Consider the following 19588-nt stretch of genomic DNA (forward strand, 5'->3'; position numbering starts at 1 on the left):
AAAGGTATTGCCTCAAGAATGCAGTGGACATCAACATCCTGGACACACCATCTTCTCATTACACCCATCAGGGAAGTAGTACAGGAGCCTGAAGTCCCACACTCAACATTTTAGGAATAGTTTCTTCCCGTTCACAATCAGATTTCTGAATGCTCCATGAACACTTCCTCTATTCATCTTTAACACTATTTATTCTTATCATAATTTATAGTAATTTTTGTCTTGGACTGTACTACTGCAACAAAACTAATTTCACAACAAATGTCAGTGAAAATAAACATGATTCTAATTCTGATTAAACACTTATACTGAGAGGAATAATGCTAGCAAGTGCCAGGATTCAGATCAAGTTCTGAGAAGATCCAGTGACACATACCAAGCAATCAGGATCAGAATTCATTGAGAATATTCCAACCTTTTGATAAAAAGTTGGCTGCAGGTATGATTCAAATCAATACAGCAATCCTACACAGACCAAGAAAATATTTCCTTTAATCTCTCATCACTTAGTTGGATTATTTTTGAACAACCAAAATAGATCATTGGCTTCCACTACCCTCTCCTCACCAGATCTAATTTTTCTTTGTCCACGAATTTTCCTTACCATTCAAAGGCTTCCCATTCATTTTCCATTCAACTGCAGGTTGTGGGTTACCATCTACCTCACATTCCAATTCAGCATTTTCTTCAGAAAAATATACCTTACTTTGGGGTTTTTTGATCCAGTAAGGAGCAGCTGTAAAAAGATTATATTGAAACATTAAAGAAATACAATTGTCATTTACATTACTATGTATAAAATGTAACTTGCACCATAATCACAGATAAGAGTATCTCATGCACATTACAATATTTACCACAATGATTCTAATTTACTGTAATTTCCTCTCTTATTGAAGGGCCTTCTTTTAATTCAACTTCCACAGAAATACTACAACTGTTCAAGAAACATCACATCATCCACAGCAAGCCATGCACTACCCTAAACATTCACTCTCTCTGCCCCAGACAAATAGTTCTCTTTTGTGTACAGTGCCATCTCCAAGATGTGTAGATTACATCAAAAGCACCTCACAAATCATAGGAAAGGAAAGGGCCACAGGCACACAAAAACATCACAATATCCAGGTTCACCCTTAAGTCATACATCATCCTAGAAATGCATCAGCTCACCTTTGCCATTGCTGAATCCTGATCCAGCTCCTAGAATCCCTTGCCAAACACACTGCAGAATTGCCACAGTGGTAGAAAGAACTTCATCCTGTCCATTGACTAAATATCAGACCTACACTGACAGGCACCTCCTAATATCCACCCAGCTAACAGGAGTCACCTGCCACTCGTTTCCAACTCATCACCTGCAGCCTATTTAAACCCACAGTTCTTGCTTACCTTTGGATCAGCAGCCTCAATCAGTCACTCCTAGCCTTCAGTTACCTTATTGCCTGTGGTGCTTAGTATCTATTCTCTGTTGTTTTGTGTCCCCCCTCACGGCTTGTTATTTTGCAGTTTATTGTTACAGTTATTGTTCCTCACTGAATTCTCTTTGTTTCACTGCTTTAGGGCCAAGGTTCCTCTACATTTCCTTACACCAATCTGGGATGGACAATAAGTACAGAACTTTACAACTCAATGACATTCCACTGGATTGGGGAACTTGTCTTTGAATATTTAGCAGAGTCTTCAAATATTTTTAAAAGGAGATAAATATTTAACAATCAAGGTGATGATGGTTACTAAGAATAGTTGGGAACATAGAGTCAAAGCTATGTTAGATCAATCATGATGTCATTAAATGACAATATACTGTCCAGGGGCTGCTCTGAATTCATGTTCCTATTAAACAAACAAATAAAAAGTAATTGGTTTCAGTTAATGCCTCTCCTCCCCTTCTTACCCCATCCCTGACATATTTAGTTGTTTGTTCTTTTTCTCTGTCTCTGCTCATCACCCTGCCTGTTCTTCATCTCCCTCTGGTGCTCTCCCCTCCCCCTTTCTTTCTCCCGAGGCCTCCTGCCCCATGATCCTTTCTCTTCTCCAGCTCTGTATCACTTTTGCCAATCACGTTTCCAGCTCTTAGCTTCATCCCACCCCCTCTGGTCTTCTCCTATCATTTCGCATTTCCCCCTCACCTCACTACTTTCAAATCTCTTAGTATCTCTCCTTTCAATTAGTCCTGACGAAGGGTCTCAGCCTGAAACATTGACAGTGCTTCTCCCTATAGATGCTGCCTGGCCTGCTGTGTTCCACCAGCATTTTGTGTGTGTTCTTTTCAAACTTCAATATGTTTTAGTGAGATCCCCCCCTTATTCATCTGAACTCCAACAAGTATAGCTGCTGAGCCATCGAACACTCTTCATATGTTAGACCTTTCATTCACAGAAACATTCTCGTTAAGCTCCTCTAGGACCTCTTCAATGCCAGGACATCCCTTCCTAGATAAGGGCCACAAAGCAGCTCACAATACTGCAAGTGCAGTCTTATAAATTCTCCACATTACATCCTCACTCTTATATTCTAGTCCTCCTGAAATGCATGCTAACATTGCATTTGCCTTTCTTACCACTGGCTCAACCTGCAAGTTAACTCTTAGGGAATCCTGCAAAATGACTGACAAGTTCATTTGCAACTCCGATTTTTGAATTTTCTCTCCATTTAGACAATAATCTATAGCTTTACTCCTTCGACTGAAGTACATGACCATATACTTCCTGACACTATATTCCATCTTCTTTGTGCGTTGTCTTAATCCAAGTCCTTCTTCAGTCTCCTTGCTTCCTCAACACCACTTTCTCCTCCACTTATTTTCATATCACCCACAAACTTGGCCAGAAAGCTATCAGAACTATCATCCATATTGTTGACAAATAATGTGAAAAGAAGAGGTCCCAGTAGCAAACCTGGAGAACAACACTACTCCTCAATGGCAGCCAACCAGAATAGCACCCTTTATTCTCACTGTTTGCCTTCTGCCAGTCAATTAGACTTCTATTCATTCCTATATTACTTATCTTTCATAGCAGCATCATGTACAGCACCTTGTGAAAGGCCTTCTGAAAATTCAAGTAAGCAGCATCCACTCACTCTCCCTTGACTATCTTGTCTGGTATTTCTTCAGAGAATTGCAACAGATTTGACAGGCAAGATATCCCCTCAAAGAAAACATTTTGACTCTGGCCTACTTTATCATGTGCATCCAATCACTTCAAAACCTCATCCATAATAATGGATTCCAACATCTTCCCAACTACTGAAGTCAGGCTAACTGGCTTATAATTTTCTATCTTCTCCTTCCCTTCTTAAAGAGCGGACTTACACTTACAATTTTCTGTTCCCAAGGAACCATTTCAAAATCCAGTGATTCTTGAATAATTACTACTAATACCTCCACAATCTCTTCAGCTACCTCTTTTTCAGAACCCCTGGGGTGTAGTGCATCTGGCCCAGATGACATCTACCCTCAGACCTTACAGCTTCCCACTCACCTTCTCCTTAGTAATATCAACTAAAATCACTACTGTCCCCTGAAACTCTGACATTTATGACACACTGCAAGTGTCTTCCACAGTGAAGTCTGATGCAAAATACTTATTGAGTTCCTCTGCCATTTCTTTTCCCCCCATTACTGCTTCTCCAGCATCATTTTTTCCAGCAGTCCAATATCCTCTATCATTGTTCTCTTACTCTTTATATCCTCCCTTAGAATACTTGATCTTTGGGATGTACCTATCCTTCCGAATTGCCCTCAGAAACTTCAGCCATTGTTGTTCTCCTGTCATCCCTGACAATGTCCCCTTCCAAACAGCTTTGGCCAGCTCCTCTCTCATGCCTCTGTAATTCCTTTTACTCCACCGTAGTACCAATACATCTGATTTTAGCTTCTCTCTCTCTCAAATTTTGGGGTAAATTCTATTATATTATGATCACTACCTCCGAAGAGTTCCTTTACCTTAAACTTTGTTATCAAATCTGGTTCATTACACAATACCCAATCCCGAAAGATCTCCTCCCTTGTGGCTTGACCGCAAGTTGCTCTATAAAGTCATTTCATGGGCATTCTACAAATTCCTTCTCTTGAGATCCAGAACCAACCTGAGTTTTCCCAATCTATTTGCATATTGAAATGCCCCATGATTATCATAGCATTGCCCATTTTACCTGCCTTTTCTATCTCCCATTGTAATTTATATCCTACATCCAGGATACTGTTCAGAGACTTGCATATAACTCCCATCAGGGCCTTTTTACCCTTGCTGTTTCTTAACCCTACCCACGAGGATTCTACATCTTCCAATCCTATGTCTCCTTTTTCTATGGTTCAGAATTCATTTCTAACCAGCAGAGCCATCCCACTCCCTCTACCTCCCTGCCAGTCCTCCTTTCAATATAATGTGCATCCTTGGATGTTAATCTACCAACTATGATCTTCGTTCAGCCATAACTCCGTCATTTACACATCATACATGCCAATCTCTAAATGCGCTACAAGATCATCTAACTTATTCTGTATAATGCATGTATTCAAATACAACATCTTCAGTGCTGTATTCATCACCCTTTTCAGTTCTGCTCCCATGTTACACTTTCACTCATCCCACTGACTGCAATTTTGCCCTATTACATGCTTGTCATACGTTACAGCCTCACTAAACATGCCTCGACTTATATACCAACTGTCTCATCTTCCACCCTATCAGTCCTGTTCCCAACCCCCTGTCAAGCAAATTTAGACCCTCCCCAAAGTTCTGGCAGGCCAGTTTGCAAGAATATTAGTCCCTGTGGGAAGGACCTATTACTGTAATGTATCTAAATAATATAAAATTTAAAAATCGCCTTAGATTCTACCACTCACATCTGCACACTAAAGGTAATTCAAAGTGGTTACACCAACCCAAATCTCAGAGATGTGGGAAGAAAGCAGAGCACCAGAGTATGTGTAAGCTCCACACAGACAGCACCGGTGGTCAGCATTGAACCCGTGTCACCAGAGCTGCAAGATAGTGGCTCTGCCTTCTGCCACACTGTTACTGTTGTTCCTGTTGCTGCTATTCCTTTGATATAAATAGATATGTTGTCAACATGCATGGGTCTAAAACCTTTTCAAGACCAGGTCTCATCCACAACGAGAAATTAGGATTTTGATTCCTGATGACAGGTCTCTGCACTGTATTTCCATGATGCTGTGACAACATTACCAGAATCAAAAGGATTAACTGAACTTCTGTGGAGCTAGATTCTGGCTCCAGCTAAACTTAGTTTCCTCAGTATGACACCAGACACTCCAGAAGGGAAGTCCAATGATAAATTGTAAAAATGTGATATTTTGTTAAGGCTCTGCTCCTTAAAAGTGGGACAGACCTCCAGTCTTGCTTTAGAGAATGCATTAGAAACTTAAAGCATCTTGCAAAACCATTAAAAGTTGACCATGCTAAAAACCTATCAATTTCAATATCACTGTATCCCTGGAGCAATATAGAACTGAGCATCAGTGTCAGGAATGATTTGCTTCATGCTTATTAAACCAATAATACCAATAAAATCTTTGTAAATTAATAAAAAGAAACTCAATTCTTAGGTCAATGTTACAATTGTTACTGGGGGATTTCAATATGCAGGTAGATTGGGAAAATCAGGTTGGTGCTGGATCCTAAGAGGGGGAATTTCTAGAAAGCCTACGAGATTGCTTTTTAGAACAGCTCGTGATTGAGCCGACTGGGGGAGGGGTTCAAGTATTCTGGATCTGGAGTTGTGTAATGAGCCAAAATTGATTAGAGAGAAGGTAAAAGAACCCTTAAGGGATAGTGAATCATAGTCTGATCAAATTCACCCTGCAGTTTGAGAAGGAGAAGCTAAAGACTGTATCAGTATTACAGTGGGGTAAAGGGAATTACAGACGCATGAGAGAGGAGTTGGCCAAAACTGACTGGCAAAGATCCCTGGCAAGGATGGTGGCAGCACAACAACGGCTAGAATTTCTGGAAACAGTTCGGCAGGCATAGGATATATACATTCCAAAGAGGAAGAAGTATTTGAAATGCAATATGACCCAACCACAGATAACAAGAGAAGTCAAAGACAACACAAAAGCCAAAGAGTGTAATATAATAGTGCAAAGATTAGGGGGAAGTTAGAGGATTAGAAAACTTTTAAAAAGCATCAGAAGTCAACTTAAAAAGAAGGAAAAATGGAATATGGAAGTAAGCTAGCCAATACATTTAAAGAGGATACCAGATGTTTCTTCAGTTACATAAAGTGTAAAAGAGAGGCGAGAGTAGATATTGGACCACTGGAAAATGATGCTGGAGAAGTAGTAATGGGGGACAAGGAAATGGCAGACAAACTGAATAAGCCTTTTGCATCAGTTTTCACTGTGGAAGACACGAGTAGTATGGTAGAAGTTCCAGAGTGTCAGTGGACAGAAATGTCTTCAGCTGCCATTATTGGGGAAAAGGTTCTTGGGAAACTGAAAGGTCTGAAGGTAGATAGGTCAACTGGACCAGATGGTGTACTGGTGTACTCCCTAGGGTTTTGAAACAGGTTGCTGAAGAGACTGTGCAAGCATTAGTAATGATCTTTCAATAATCACTAGATTCTGGAATGGCTCCAGAAGACTGGAAAATTGCAAATGTCACTTGATTCCTTGAAAAGAGAGAGAAGCAGAAGAAAGGAAATTATAGGGCAGTTAGTCTGACCTTAGTGGTTGGGAAGATGTTTGAAGTCGATTGTTAAGGATGTGGTTTTGAGGTATTTGGAGGCACATGATAAAATAGGCTGCAGTTGGCATTGTTTTTTCAAGGGAAAATCTTGCCTAACAAATCTGTTGAAATTCATTGAAGAAATAACATGCAGAAGAAACAAAGGAAAATCTGTTGATGTTGAAAACTTGGATTTTCAGAAGGCTTTTTGATAAAGTGCCACACAAGAGGCTGTTTATCAAGTCAAGAGCACAGGGTATTACAGGAAAGATGCTAGTATTGTTATGAAGGTACCACAGCTCTGAGGGGCTGAAGGAGCGGGAGTAGCCCCCTCCTTCTGGAGAATCACAAAATCGCTATTAATTCGGATCTCGGAAGTGAGAGACAATGCAACGGTTCTGGCCATTGTTCTTAGAGGCACCTGTGTGTCCCTACTATGTGACAGCTATCATGGACATGGACACCCTCGGGCAATGTGGGGGTGGAGATTACATATCCCTACTTTGATGGACATCTACAACTCTGCAAGTAAAGATAAAAGCGGACTGCAGGAGGCAGTACCCTAGCGATGCACCAGAAGAACTTGCTCGCTCAACGCTCCCGTGAGAGCTGGGAGCCACTCAACGCCACGTGTGCTCCTAACTCCTTTGCCTGGGAAGCGAGTGGCTGATAATACCAAGAAGGACTTCGAACTAACAACGGGGAGACCAACACTCCCCTGATTTTTAACGGAGTGGCTTCATAAAGATACGGGCAAGTTTTCTTTTGGTTTTCACCGATCCCTCTAAAACACGTGAAACCCAGCGATTCCTCGAAAGGCTAAAGTCTGCAGACTTCTGAATGACGTTTTATATTTCCAATGGACAAAAATATTATCCCCTAGACAACAGCCGAGATTACTTCTTAATGATGATTATGACTATACCCGCGCTTTAGATTGAGTATTGGTGATGTGCATTATCTGAATGTTTGCATTAACCTTACTTTTGTGCCCCTTTACAAATAAAAATGTTTGAAAATAGTGACATCAGACTTCAACGGACCTCTCTATCTTTGCTGGTAAGTTCTCCAGTTACGGGATACCTAACAGCATAAATAAAACAGTGGCTGATTGGCAGAGGCAAAGAAAGGGAATAAGGGGAGCCTTTTCAGGTTAGATGCCGGTGATTAGTGGTGTTCCTCAGGGGTCTGCTTTGGGACCAGTTTTTTTTATGTTACATGTCAGTGAATTGGATAATGGAATTGCTGGCTATATTGCAAATTTTGCACAAGATATGAAGATAGGTGGAGAGGCAGGTAGTTCTGAGGAAGTAGAGAGGCTATAGGAGGACTTTGACAGATAAGGAGAATGGACAAAGTGGCAGATGGAATACACCCAGCGATGGGTGTATTCTTCTGGCCAAGTTTATGGATGACATGAAAATAAGTGGAGGAGAAAGGGGTTTGAGGAAGCAAGGAGACTGAAGAAGGACTTGAATTAGGACAACACACAAAGAAGATGGAACATAGTGTCAGGAAGTATATGGTCATGTACTTCAGTAGAAGGAATAAAGCTGTAGACTGTTTTCTAAATGGAGAGAAAATCCAAAAATCTGAGGTGCAAAGGGACTTAGGAGTTCTTCTGCAGGATTTTCTAGATGTTAATTTGCAGGTTATGCCTGGTGAGGAAGGCAAATGCGATGTTAGCATTCATCTCAAGTAGACTAGAATATAAAAGCAAGGATGTAATGTTGAGGCTTCACTTGGAACAATATGAACAATTTTGGGCCCCTTATCTTAGAAAGCATGGGCAGACAGTGGAGAGGATTCTAAAGAAATTCATGAAAATAACTCCAGGATTTAACAGCTTGACATATGAAGAGCATTTGATGGCTCTGGTGCTGTATTCAATAAAATTCAGAAGAATGATGGTTGGCCTAATTGAAACCTATCAAATAATGAAAGGCCTTGATTGAGTAGATTTGGAGAGCATGTTTCCTCTAGAGGAAGAGTCTAGGACCAGAGGACACAGCCTCAGAATTGAGGAATGTTCATTTAGAATGGAGATGAGGAGAAATGTCTTTAGTCAGAATGTGGTGAATCTATGGAATTCTTTGCCACAGGCAGCTGTGGAGGCCAAGTGTTATGTACATTTAAGGCAGAGATTGATAGATTCTTGATTGGTCAGGATATGGAGAGAAGGCTGGAGATTGGAGCTGAGAGGAAAATGGATGAACCATGATGAAATAGCGGAGCATGCTCGATCGGCTAAAGTGCTTAATTCTGCTCCTATACTTTATGGTCTTATGAACACAATGAGAATATCCTACAACCCCAACATCAATGTAAAATCAAGAACACAATCCAATCTGTGGATCCAAGAACAGGAAGGTACCGGATTTTTTGTTAATAATGAATACCAAGTAGAAAAATAACCTTATGCAAAGAAATAATAACAAAGAAACATGTTTCTTCCATTGAGAAGCTACTTTGCACTAAAGAACTGTGCTGATCTAATGGAATTTGATTCCTGAAAATTGTCAAGATTGTGATTAAGGTTCAAGCAATTTAAATTGGTTAAATTGGCTTCTTTGTTTTCATAAAATCTTTCCTGGGATTTATGCATTGCCGATTAAGCCAGTACTAATTGTTCCTCCTAAGCAGTTTTCTTCCTCATGAAACACTGTATTCAAGTAGTCAAGATATTCCCATAACACTGAATTATTTCCTCTGAACTATCATCAAGTAACCCAATCACAAACAAGAGAAAATATGCAGATTCTGGAAATCCAAGCACCACACACAAAATGTTGGAGAAACTCGGCAGGCCAGGAAGCATCTATGGAAAAGAGTACAGTCAACGTTGACAGTATTCTTTTCCATAGATTTTGTTTGTCCTGCTGAGTTCCTCCAGCATTTTGTGTGTGTTGCTATCATCAGTTTTCAATACCACTGTAATAATTGTTTAATATAAAATATGCAAAAAAAGGTAATTGGATTGATGTTTAAAAAATTAATGTTTTCTTATCTCAGTTAAACTTGACTGATTGATTATAAAAGATCTCCACTAGGTGGAGTACACTAGCTTAAAAAGGAGAGGAAGCAATTTGAGAACTCATGGTCACTATTCAAATTCCTTCTGGTAAACATGCCACATTGTATGTTGTGTATTTCTAACCAATAGCTCTAAAAAGTACTGAGATGTCTACTCAGGCTTCATTTCATCCCCTAATTGCAATACTTGAAATGTGTCACATTTCAAATCAGTTATCAAATACACAAAATCTCTTCCAGGACATTTTGCAAATCAAGGAAAGGCAGTATAGGAAACCCTTGAAGCCAGATATTCATTTCAAATAGGTTTCCTTTTCTCTTCAGTCATTTTCCTTTTTAACAAGCCTCTATAGTTTCCCTGCTTATTTTCAGACCATCATAACAGGTTAATGTGGATAGCTTCACTCTCCAGTCTATGTGCTAAACAGCATTAGTCACTGCTCAAATCAGCTTACTCTGGTTAAAAGCAGATTGATCAAGTCTATTTCGCCCACTCCAACAACAACTCAACCCGATAAGAACACAAGAACTAGGACCAAAAAAAAAGACCATCAGCCTCCTCACCCCTCCTTGTTGCATAACAAAATAATCTCAGATTTATTTTTTATCTCTGTGACACATTCCTAAACTAAGTTATCCTCTAGTTATTCTCAGAGATACTTTAACAACTAATTCTCTCAGTTCCCTTGGAAACAGATTTCTAAAAATTCACTATCGCTTAGGTGAAGAAATAACGTCTTATCCCAGTTCTGAAAGTCTAACCTCTTTTTTCATGGCTGAAACTGGTTCTGGACACCCCAATCAGGAAAATGTCAATTCTGCATTTGCCCTGTCAAGTTTCTTCAGAATCGTGTATGCTTGATGAATCTCTCATTGGACAACCCTGTGGTCCAAGAATCAAACTGGTGCACCAAAGGTTACTCAGCTATAGAATGGGATCAAGTCACTGTTTCCATCAAGTCATTGAATGGCTGAGAATGCTAATGAGGTTAAGCTTGTACTACTCCTCACTATCTTCCATGCAGGAAGTAGAGTTACAAATGTATAGGTACAGCCGTAGGTAGAGTTACCTATAGGTACAGTTATCCATGCATTGAAATACTTTTAGCCAATTTCTCAAACTTGGGTATATCAAGTCTTTTGATAAGTAATTGAGTAAGTGAATGAGAAAACTTCTTATGAAATTCCTCATGTGACTCAAGCACTTGAACTATAAGGCTCAAAGGAGCCGAGTGTGGCTAATGTCTTCTGAAGACACCACTGGATTCAGCTGCTCTCTGTTAAGTAATGCTGCACTTACAGTAGACTGCCTTACTTTTACTCTGGGAAATGCTAAATTTTGGGAAATGGAATCCACTGGCTGGGTCCAGAGTATTCAGGGAATTCCCACCAGTACATCAGGGACCCATCAGTGATCCAACACCAGCCAGGCCATCTGGTTATTTTGTTTCTTTTAACTCCACCCTCCCCCACCAATTCCAAGACTTTTCATTTCCATGTTTTCAATCCTATTTATTAAAGTATAAATTACTTCAGATAATTTCAGTTGTTTGGACAGTGTGCCTAGTGGCTGCCTAACAGGGTCAGTAAGCACAAATGAATATTGGTACCCATTGCTGTTGGCTTGGAGTTGACACATTCTCCTTGTGGCCATTGCTGATTCCATGGGTGTTCAGAGTTCCTCCCACATCTCAAAGATATTTTGATTGGTAGACTGCTTGATGCTTGAAGAAATCCACCCCTCCTACAAATGACCAGGTGCTGTGTCTCGCCATGGCCGACGTGAGAAGAACCCTATGCAGGGTCAACCCACGGAAGGCTGCTGGTCCAGACAACATTCCTGTTAGAGTGCTTAGGGGATGTGCAGACCAGCTAGCAGATGTTCTTACTGACATCTTCAACATGTCCCTGAGCAGCGCCACCATTCCAACATGCTTCAAGGCCGCCACCATCGTCCCCGTGCCGAAGAACTCTTCAGTGTCCTGTCTAACTGACTACCATCCCATTGCACCCACATCCATCATCATGAAGTGTTTCAAGAGGCTCGTCATGAGGCACATCAGGACCCTGCTGCCTCCCTCACTGGGCCCCCTGCAGTTTGCGTACCGTCCCAACCGCTCAACAGATGATGCCATTGCCACCACCCTCCACCTGGCCCTAACCCACCTGGACAAAAAAGACACATACGTTTGAATGCTGTTCATAGACTTCAGTACAGCATTCAACACAATCATCCCTCAGAAACTGATTGGAAAGCTGAGCCTACTGGGCCTGAACACCTCCCTCTGCAACTGGATCATAGTCTTCCTGACTGGGAGACCTCAGTCAGTCCGGATCGGGAGCAGCATCTCCAACACCATCACACTGAGCACGGGGGCCCCCCCAGGGCTGTGTGCTCAGTCCAATGCTGTTCACTCTGCTGACCCACGACTGTACTGCAACACACAGCTCGAACCACATCATCAAGTTCACTGATAACACGACCGTGGTGGGTCGCTTCAGCAAGAACGATGAGTCAGCTTACAGAGAGGAGGTGCAGCGGCTAACGGACTGGTGCAGAGCCAACAACCTGTCTCTGAATGTGAACAAAACAAAAGAGATGGTTGTTGACTTCAAGAGGGCATGGAACAACAACCCCCCACTGAATGTTGACGACTCCTTGGTAGAGATCGTTAAGAGCACCAAATTTCTTGGTGTTCACCTGGTGGAGAATCTCACCTGGTCCCTCAACACCAGCTCCATAGCAAAGAAAGCCCAGCAGCATCTCTACTTTCTGTGAAGGCTGAGGAAAGTTCATCTCCCACCCTCCATCCTCATCACATTCTACAGGGGCTGTATTGAGAGTATCCTGAGCAGCTACATCACTGCCTGGTTCGGAAAATGCACCATCTTGGATCACAAGACCCTGCAGCGGATAGTGAGGTCAGCTGAGAAGATCATCGGGGTCTCTCTTCCCGCCATTACATACATTTACAATACACACTGCATCTGCAAAGCAAACAGCATTATGAAGGACCCCACACACCTCTCGTGCAAACCTTTCTCCCTCCTGCCACCTGGGAAAAGGCACCAAAGCATTTGGGCTCTGACGACCAGACTATGTAAAGGTTTTTTCCCCCAAGCTATCACACTCCTCAATACCCAGAGCCTGGACTGACAACATACTGCCCTATTGTCTTGTTTATTATTTATTGTAATGCCTGCACTGTTTTATGCACTTTATGCAGTCTTGGGTAGGTCTGTAGTCTAGTGTAGTTTTTTTTTCTGTGTTTTTTTTTACGTAGTTCAATCTAGTTTTTGTACTGTGTCGTGTAACACCATGGTCCTGAAAAACATTGTCTCATTTTTACTATGTACTATACAAGCAGTTATGGTCTAAATAACAATAAAAAGTGACTTGACTTGACTATTGTCCTTGGTGTATAGATGAATGACAGAATCTGGGGATTGTTGATGGGAACGTGCAAAGAATGGGATTAGTGCACGATGGGTGGTTTATAGCTGGTGCAATGATAAATTGTAAGGGTCTGAGAAGTGCCTGCTGTAAGGTCTGTATGATTTTGTGACTGTCTCAAAAACACTTAAATACTTTACAATTTCAATGTTGAGGCTGCTCCTCCAGCCTTGCCACCTGTCAGGATATTCTGTGGGGTGAAGCCTCAGATGTACTACACCAAGTCACCACTGAGGCTTCATTGTAAATCATTCTCATTGAGGAGAAGGTACAAATTCCAAAGAGCACGGATCATCAGGTTCAAAGACAGTTTCTATCCTGCTGCTGTAAGACTATTGCATGAATTCCTCATAAAATAAGATGGGCTCTTGACTTCATAATCTACCTTGTTATGTTAATGTATCTTATTGTCTACTTCCACTGCACTTTCTCTGGAGTTGTTACACATTATTCTATACTCTATTATTGCTTTATCTTGTCCTATCTCAATGCACTATGTAATAATGTAATTTGTGTGGACAGTATGTAAGATATGTTTATCACTGCACCTTGTCCATGTGACAGTAATAAACCATTCTAATTCCAACTCAGAGCATAATGATTACTGGTTCTGAAGTTTTTCCCTATTGATACTTTAGCCACTTGCCCCCAGCTTCATTTCCTAAGTGAAGAGCAACTGTTGCCCCCTCTCTGGTAGGGCCACCTACACATTGCTTGAGAAAACTTTCTTAGACACGCTTAATAATTTCTGCCATCTAATTCCTTGGCACTGTGTCAGTCCCACTCAATATTAGGATTAAAATTATCTGCTACAATAGCCTAATTATTTCTGCAGTAATCTGGCATCTCCCTGTATATTTGCTCCACCAGTTTGCACTGGACCTATAATACAGTCTCAAAGTGATCACCCTTTCCCATTTCTAGGTTCCCCATATAGCCTCATTGGACATTCCTACCGCCTCCTCCCCAACCCAGAATATCCTCTTTCATAACTGTTCTGATGTTACCTCTAAGTAAAAATGAAACTCACCTTCCTCTCTAATCTCCACATCTATCAGACCGGTAGCTTCTATTCTCTTGAATATTCAACTGCTAATCTTGCCTATCCCTAAAGCACTTTTCTGTAATAGCTATAACATCCCATCCCAAACACAAGGTATTCTGCAGATGCTGGAAATCCAGAGCAACACACACAACATGCTAGAAGAATTCAGTAGGTTAGACAGCATTAATGGAAATGAGTAAACAGTTGATGTTTTGGGCCGATCACTTCATCAGGACTGGGGAGGAAGGGGAAGAAGCCAGAGTAAGAAGGTAGGGGAGGGGAAGAAGTTCAATGTAGAAGGTGATAGGTGAAGCTGGGTGTGTGGGGGATGGGGACTGAGGTAAGAAGCTAAGAAGTGATAGGATGAAAAAAGAGCTTGAGAGAATGATTTGACAGGAGAGGAGAGTGGACCATGGGAGAAAAAGAACGAGGAGGGGCACCAGTGGAAGGTGATAGGCAGGTGAGAAGAGAAGAGGCAAGAGGAGAGCCAGAAAGAGGAATTGAAGAATAGGGGAGCGGGAGAGGCAGAAAAATTACTGGAAGTTGGAGAAATCGATGTTCAGTCTGTGTGCCTATTCATACCCTGAGCTCATCAGTCTCACTACTACTTTGGATACTAGCATTGCCAATCTAGTTCAATCACTCCTGTGTAGCTCTAGCAAATCCCCAACTCAGGATATTGGTCCCGCTCTATGTCAGGTGCAATCCACCCTTCCTGCACAGGTCACATCTGCTCCACTGGTCCAAGAGCCTGAATCTTTCCCTCATGTTCCCCATTCTCAGCCAGGAATTCATGTGCCTCCTATTTCCTCCTCTTTGGAGTGACACAAATATGTGGGTCCAGAAACTTTGATGTTCTTTTTAACCTCTAACTAACTCCTTATATTCACTCTACAGGACTTCATCCTTATTTTCTGCTGTACCATTGATGCAAGAAATACAAAAAATTTCCTTCATTTCTTTTGTTCAGACTTTCAAAACACTCATACCCTTGACTATTGTCATCTTAAGCTTCTGAAGCATCACCTTTACATCAAAAAATCTGTGACTAAACAATCTAATCATGATCTAAATAACAAGAAACAGTGTAATTTACATGGAAACTATGGAATAACTGATTAATTTTAGCTCACATATGGATATAATTGCACTGTTGCATTATATTTGAGCAGTTCTGTGCTTTATCTCTAAATAAATAATACTTCCAGATTTTCGTATGCAATATATCCACTCTCTTCTGAATTCCAACCCACATAGTTTTAATGAAAAACTCTTAGGTCAAAAGTTAGAATGTCTGTGAATACAATTCAATGATTTGATATTTCATTTTGTATTTACTTGTCAGAATCTCAATTATTTTGAGTTTTCAATTACCTCAATGTTAGAAGTATTAAGAATAAGGTTGATGAACTTGGAGCATGGATCATTGCAAGGAATTACGATGCTGTGTCCATTACAGAGACTTGCCTATCAAAGGGGGAGGATAAGCTGCTTGTTGATTTAGAACTCAGATATTTAAAAAGGGATAGGGAAGGTGAAAGGTGGGGATGGAGTAAGTGGCATTGCTTATCAGTGATAGCAACACAACTGCAGAAAGGGAGGATATTGTGAAGGCTATGTGAACCCAGTCAGCCTGGGAGGAAGTCTGAAACAGGAAGGAGAAATCTCTTTACTGGGAATATTGTGTAGACCCGGGGGAGGGGGGGGGGGCGGGGCAATGGTGCACCAACAGGGACACTGAAGAGTGGATATAGTTATAATTTTAGAAAGATGCTAAACCTTGTCAGGTGAGACTTTTTGGTGTGCAAATATTTTGGAGACACTGATCTCAACCACCTGACCTTTAGTATAGCCATAGATAATAGTAGGAGAAGACGATATGGGTAAGTATTTAATTGGGGAAGACTGACTAGGATGGTATTAGGCAGGAAATTGGGAGCATAAATTGGGGATAGATGTTCTCAGGGAAATGCATAGCAAAAATGTGGAGGTTGTTCAGGAACAACTTGAATGGCGTTCAGGATAGGTTTATCCCACTGAGATCAGGATAGGATGGTGGGGTAAAAGAACCATAATTGATAAGACAGGTAGAACATTTAGAACATAGAATTACAGCACATTACAGGCCCTTTGACCCATAATGTTGTGCTGACCATGTATCCTATTCTAGAAACTGCCTAGAATTTAGTCAAAGGGAACAAAGAAGCATACTTAAGGCTTAGGAACCAAGAATCTGTCAGGGAAAATTAGGAGGATGATTATAAGTTAGCCAGGAAAGAGTTTAATAAGAGATTGAGTAAGGAAAACCTCCAAGGCATTTGAAACACACATGAAGTAGAGGAAGATGACTAGAGTGAGGGTGGGACCTCTCTATTATAAAGTGGGGTACATGTGCCTGGAACTGGAGGAGGAAGGGGAAGTCCCTGTCCTATTTTTGAGGAGGTGATGAAACAAATTGATGAAGATAAAGCTGTGGCAGTGGCGTGTTAGATTAGACTGCTAATCGGTATTTTCTTTCCAGTATTGCAACTAATTATCTGCTAGTATTTTTATAAGTAGTGACTGTTTAATATGTTTCCTAGTGCCACATTATATATACATAATTGTTGAGTGTGTGCCCTGGTGGTTACATTTGTGTGAGTCTGGAAGCTTCTCTGCTGCTGCATTATTTGAATAGGAGCTATCTGACTAGCTGATCCTCATCTGAAAATTTGAATGGAATGTTTCTTATCTATGGGTGTAAGAAGAGCTGACTATATGGCAACACCATCTTCTCTTTTTGTCTTTTGTTTCTTCTTTCTCTCCTGCTTCTAGCATCTGCCCTGCTGTTCCTGTCTGTTTTCAATTCTCTTCGCTTTATAAAATGATTGTGATTGTGAAACAACAAGTTTTGTGCCTTTTATCTGACTTCCAAAAGAACCTTGTATTAAAAACATCAGAATCCATCAATTTGGTGCAGTCAGACAAGATTATTGTGAAGATTTAAGGATTGGAAGAATCGCAGGCCAAGTGGAAAGGGATAAGATCTTCCTCTGATTCCAATTTGTCTGAGAGAAAAACTAGTTTTGGTTTCAATACATCATCAGATTGAAAATAGGAGTGAGCAGCACTGCTACTTACAAAAAATCAGATCTGTAAAAATCAAGGGTGAGCACTGAAATTAATATCAGACTCAGCTGTACAAGCCTGGATGGCATGGGAGAATATTTCAGTTGCAGGATAATCTAGTGAAATTTTGATTGCAAAATCTGTTGGTTGCTTTATGTTTACTTGGTTGCTGGACAATCCATTTAAACATCAGTTGCAATCTATAATTATTTTGATACTGGGGTCAAAGTAATTAAAAAATACGTACAAATTAAGATCAGATTGAAACAATGGCCAAAGTCATGAGCTACTGTGAGCTCTTATCTGAATAACACATCATTGCTTGATAAGATAAATGAAAAAATCTGGATGAAAAACACCATCAATGGTAAGTTTATAAAGTATAAGAAGGCATAAGATAAGATCCAGCTAATGTCCGAGGGATGAGGGAAAACCTGGAATGTGTGTGTGTTATAGATAAGACCACGTGGATGGTTTGATCAAATGTGTAAGTGATTGAAAAAGTTAACAGGGTGAGTTAAAAACTTTTATTAATGAATTAAGAAAGATAAATGAAACATGTGATAGACTACAAAACAGTCTGATATAGACAGTAAGAAGCCTAGAGAGCATTTCTCTGTATTACCAAGAACGAGCAAAAAAAGTATTCAACTTGATTTAAGGTAGACGGAACTTCAAGGTAGACTGAGTCAATGAGAGAAAGAGCAGCTGGGACTTCAAGTGAGTAACACCTCCAGTCACACTGCGGGTAATGCTTCTGGTGACGCTGCCAAGTGATGCTACTTTCGGCGCTATCTCTGGGGAACACTCACCATCTCTTCCCCCCCACCTCCAATGTCGGACAGTCTCCGGAGACCGCGATACCATCTGAACTCCGAAGAGTTACAGGATGGACATGACATGGACTCTGCAGCGGTCCTCAGTGACTCAAGTGAGGGTGGCAGTGATGAGACAGTAAGATTGACAGCTATGTCACATATTGCTCCACTAAAGACCAAGGGAGAGAAGACATGCAGGACTGAAGATGAAACCATTGATAAACAATGAATTGACAAGGTAACCCCTCTAGTGGTAGTTCCAGCAACTATTGCTCAACCATTCAACAACCTACTGAAAGTCACAAGTGGTTAGATAACCCAGTGACGGGGAGACCAACAGAACCCTGTTGGTCATCGCTCTGTCAAAGATGTGTAGACAGATGGCTCCTCAATGACTGAGAGGAGAATTTGAATGCTTTTTCTGGAATTGAAATGCTGTCATCGGGAAGCATGGTTGCTGGTACCTCTATGCAACAGGCAGAATGAAAAGCTCTGATAGAAGCCTATAGATTGGTAAAAAGATCAGCTAATATCTCCACTGATTCTCAATATGTTTTTGGAGTTGTTCATGATTTTGGAAACATATGGAAACCAATAGCATTTCCTACAGCAGTAGGAACCCAAATCAAGAATGGCCATTAAGGACAAGCACGTATGTATGTCATACAACTGCTGTCAGAAGTTGCTGTATTAAAATATAAATGCCACTCCAAAATGACTACAATGGCAAGCTGTGGAAATGTATTCACAGATGAAATTGCAAAAACAGCAGCACATGAAGGAGTAAAAGAAATAACAGAACAGAGTTTTGACCAGTGGCCAATCTGGACACTGGAAATTTGGAGAGGAGGGATCTTCAATCAGGTCCATTGTCTGGGGATAAAAAGCAGGAGCAGGACGCAACACTATAATAGAGCCTTGACCAGTGGCCAATCTGGACATTGTACGTTTGGAGAAGAGGGGACTTCAATCAGGTCCATTGCCTGAGGATAAAAGACAGCAGCGGGGCATGGCAGCATAATAGAGCGTTGACCAGCAACCAATGGGCATCTGGGATTAATTAGAAATTGAGAACTAAAAGATGCCAGGGCAAGCACAGTGACCGTCGTCAGAGTGGTGAGTTAAAGCTTCTGCGAGGAGTAGCTTCACTTAGATAAAGCAAAGGAAAGAAAAGCTCATTTTTCTCTCCTCTTCTTTATATCTGCTTAGCTAGGACAGTAGAAATAGCAGGTAGAAGTGTGAAATGCTCCTCTTGCGGGATGTGGGAAGGCAGGGAGACCACCCTGATGATTACAAATGCAAGACGTGTATCTCGCTGCAGTTCCTAACAAACCCCATTAAGGAGTTGGAGCTGGAACTGGATGAACTCCAGATCATTCGGGAGGCTGAAGGGGGTGACAGAGAGGTAGTTACACCCAAGGTGCAGGACACAGGA

The 19588-nt window shown here is 41.1% G+C and overlaps 1 protein-coding gene across 1 annotated transcript in view; it reads right to left on the reverse strand.

Moving 5' to 3' along the window:
• chl1b (cell adhesion molecule L1-like b) overlaps positions 1 to 19588 on the reverse strand; it is a 547507-nt gene that overhangs the window by 453717 nt on the left and 74202 nt on the right. The window contains exon 10 of the mRNA XM_059944908.1: positions 605 to 736. Coding sequence (XP_059800891.1) covers positions 605 to 736 — 132 coding nt within the window. The remainder of the gene's footprint in view (positions 1 to 604; positions 737 to 19588) is intronic.

The sequence above is a fragment of the Hypanus sabinus genome, chromosome 19 (genome assembly GCF_030144855.1).
Source record: "Hypanus sabinus isolate sHypSab1 chromosome 19, sHypSab1.hap1, whole genome shotgun sequence".
NCBI classification, from domain to species: Eukaryota; Metazoa; Chordata; class Chondrichthyes; order Myliobatiformes; family Dasyatidae; genus Hypanus; species Hypanus sabinus.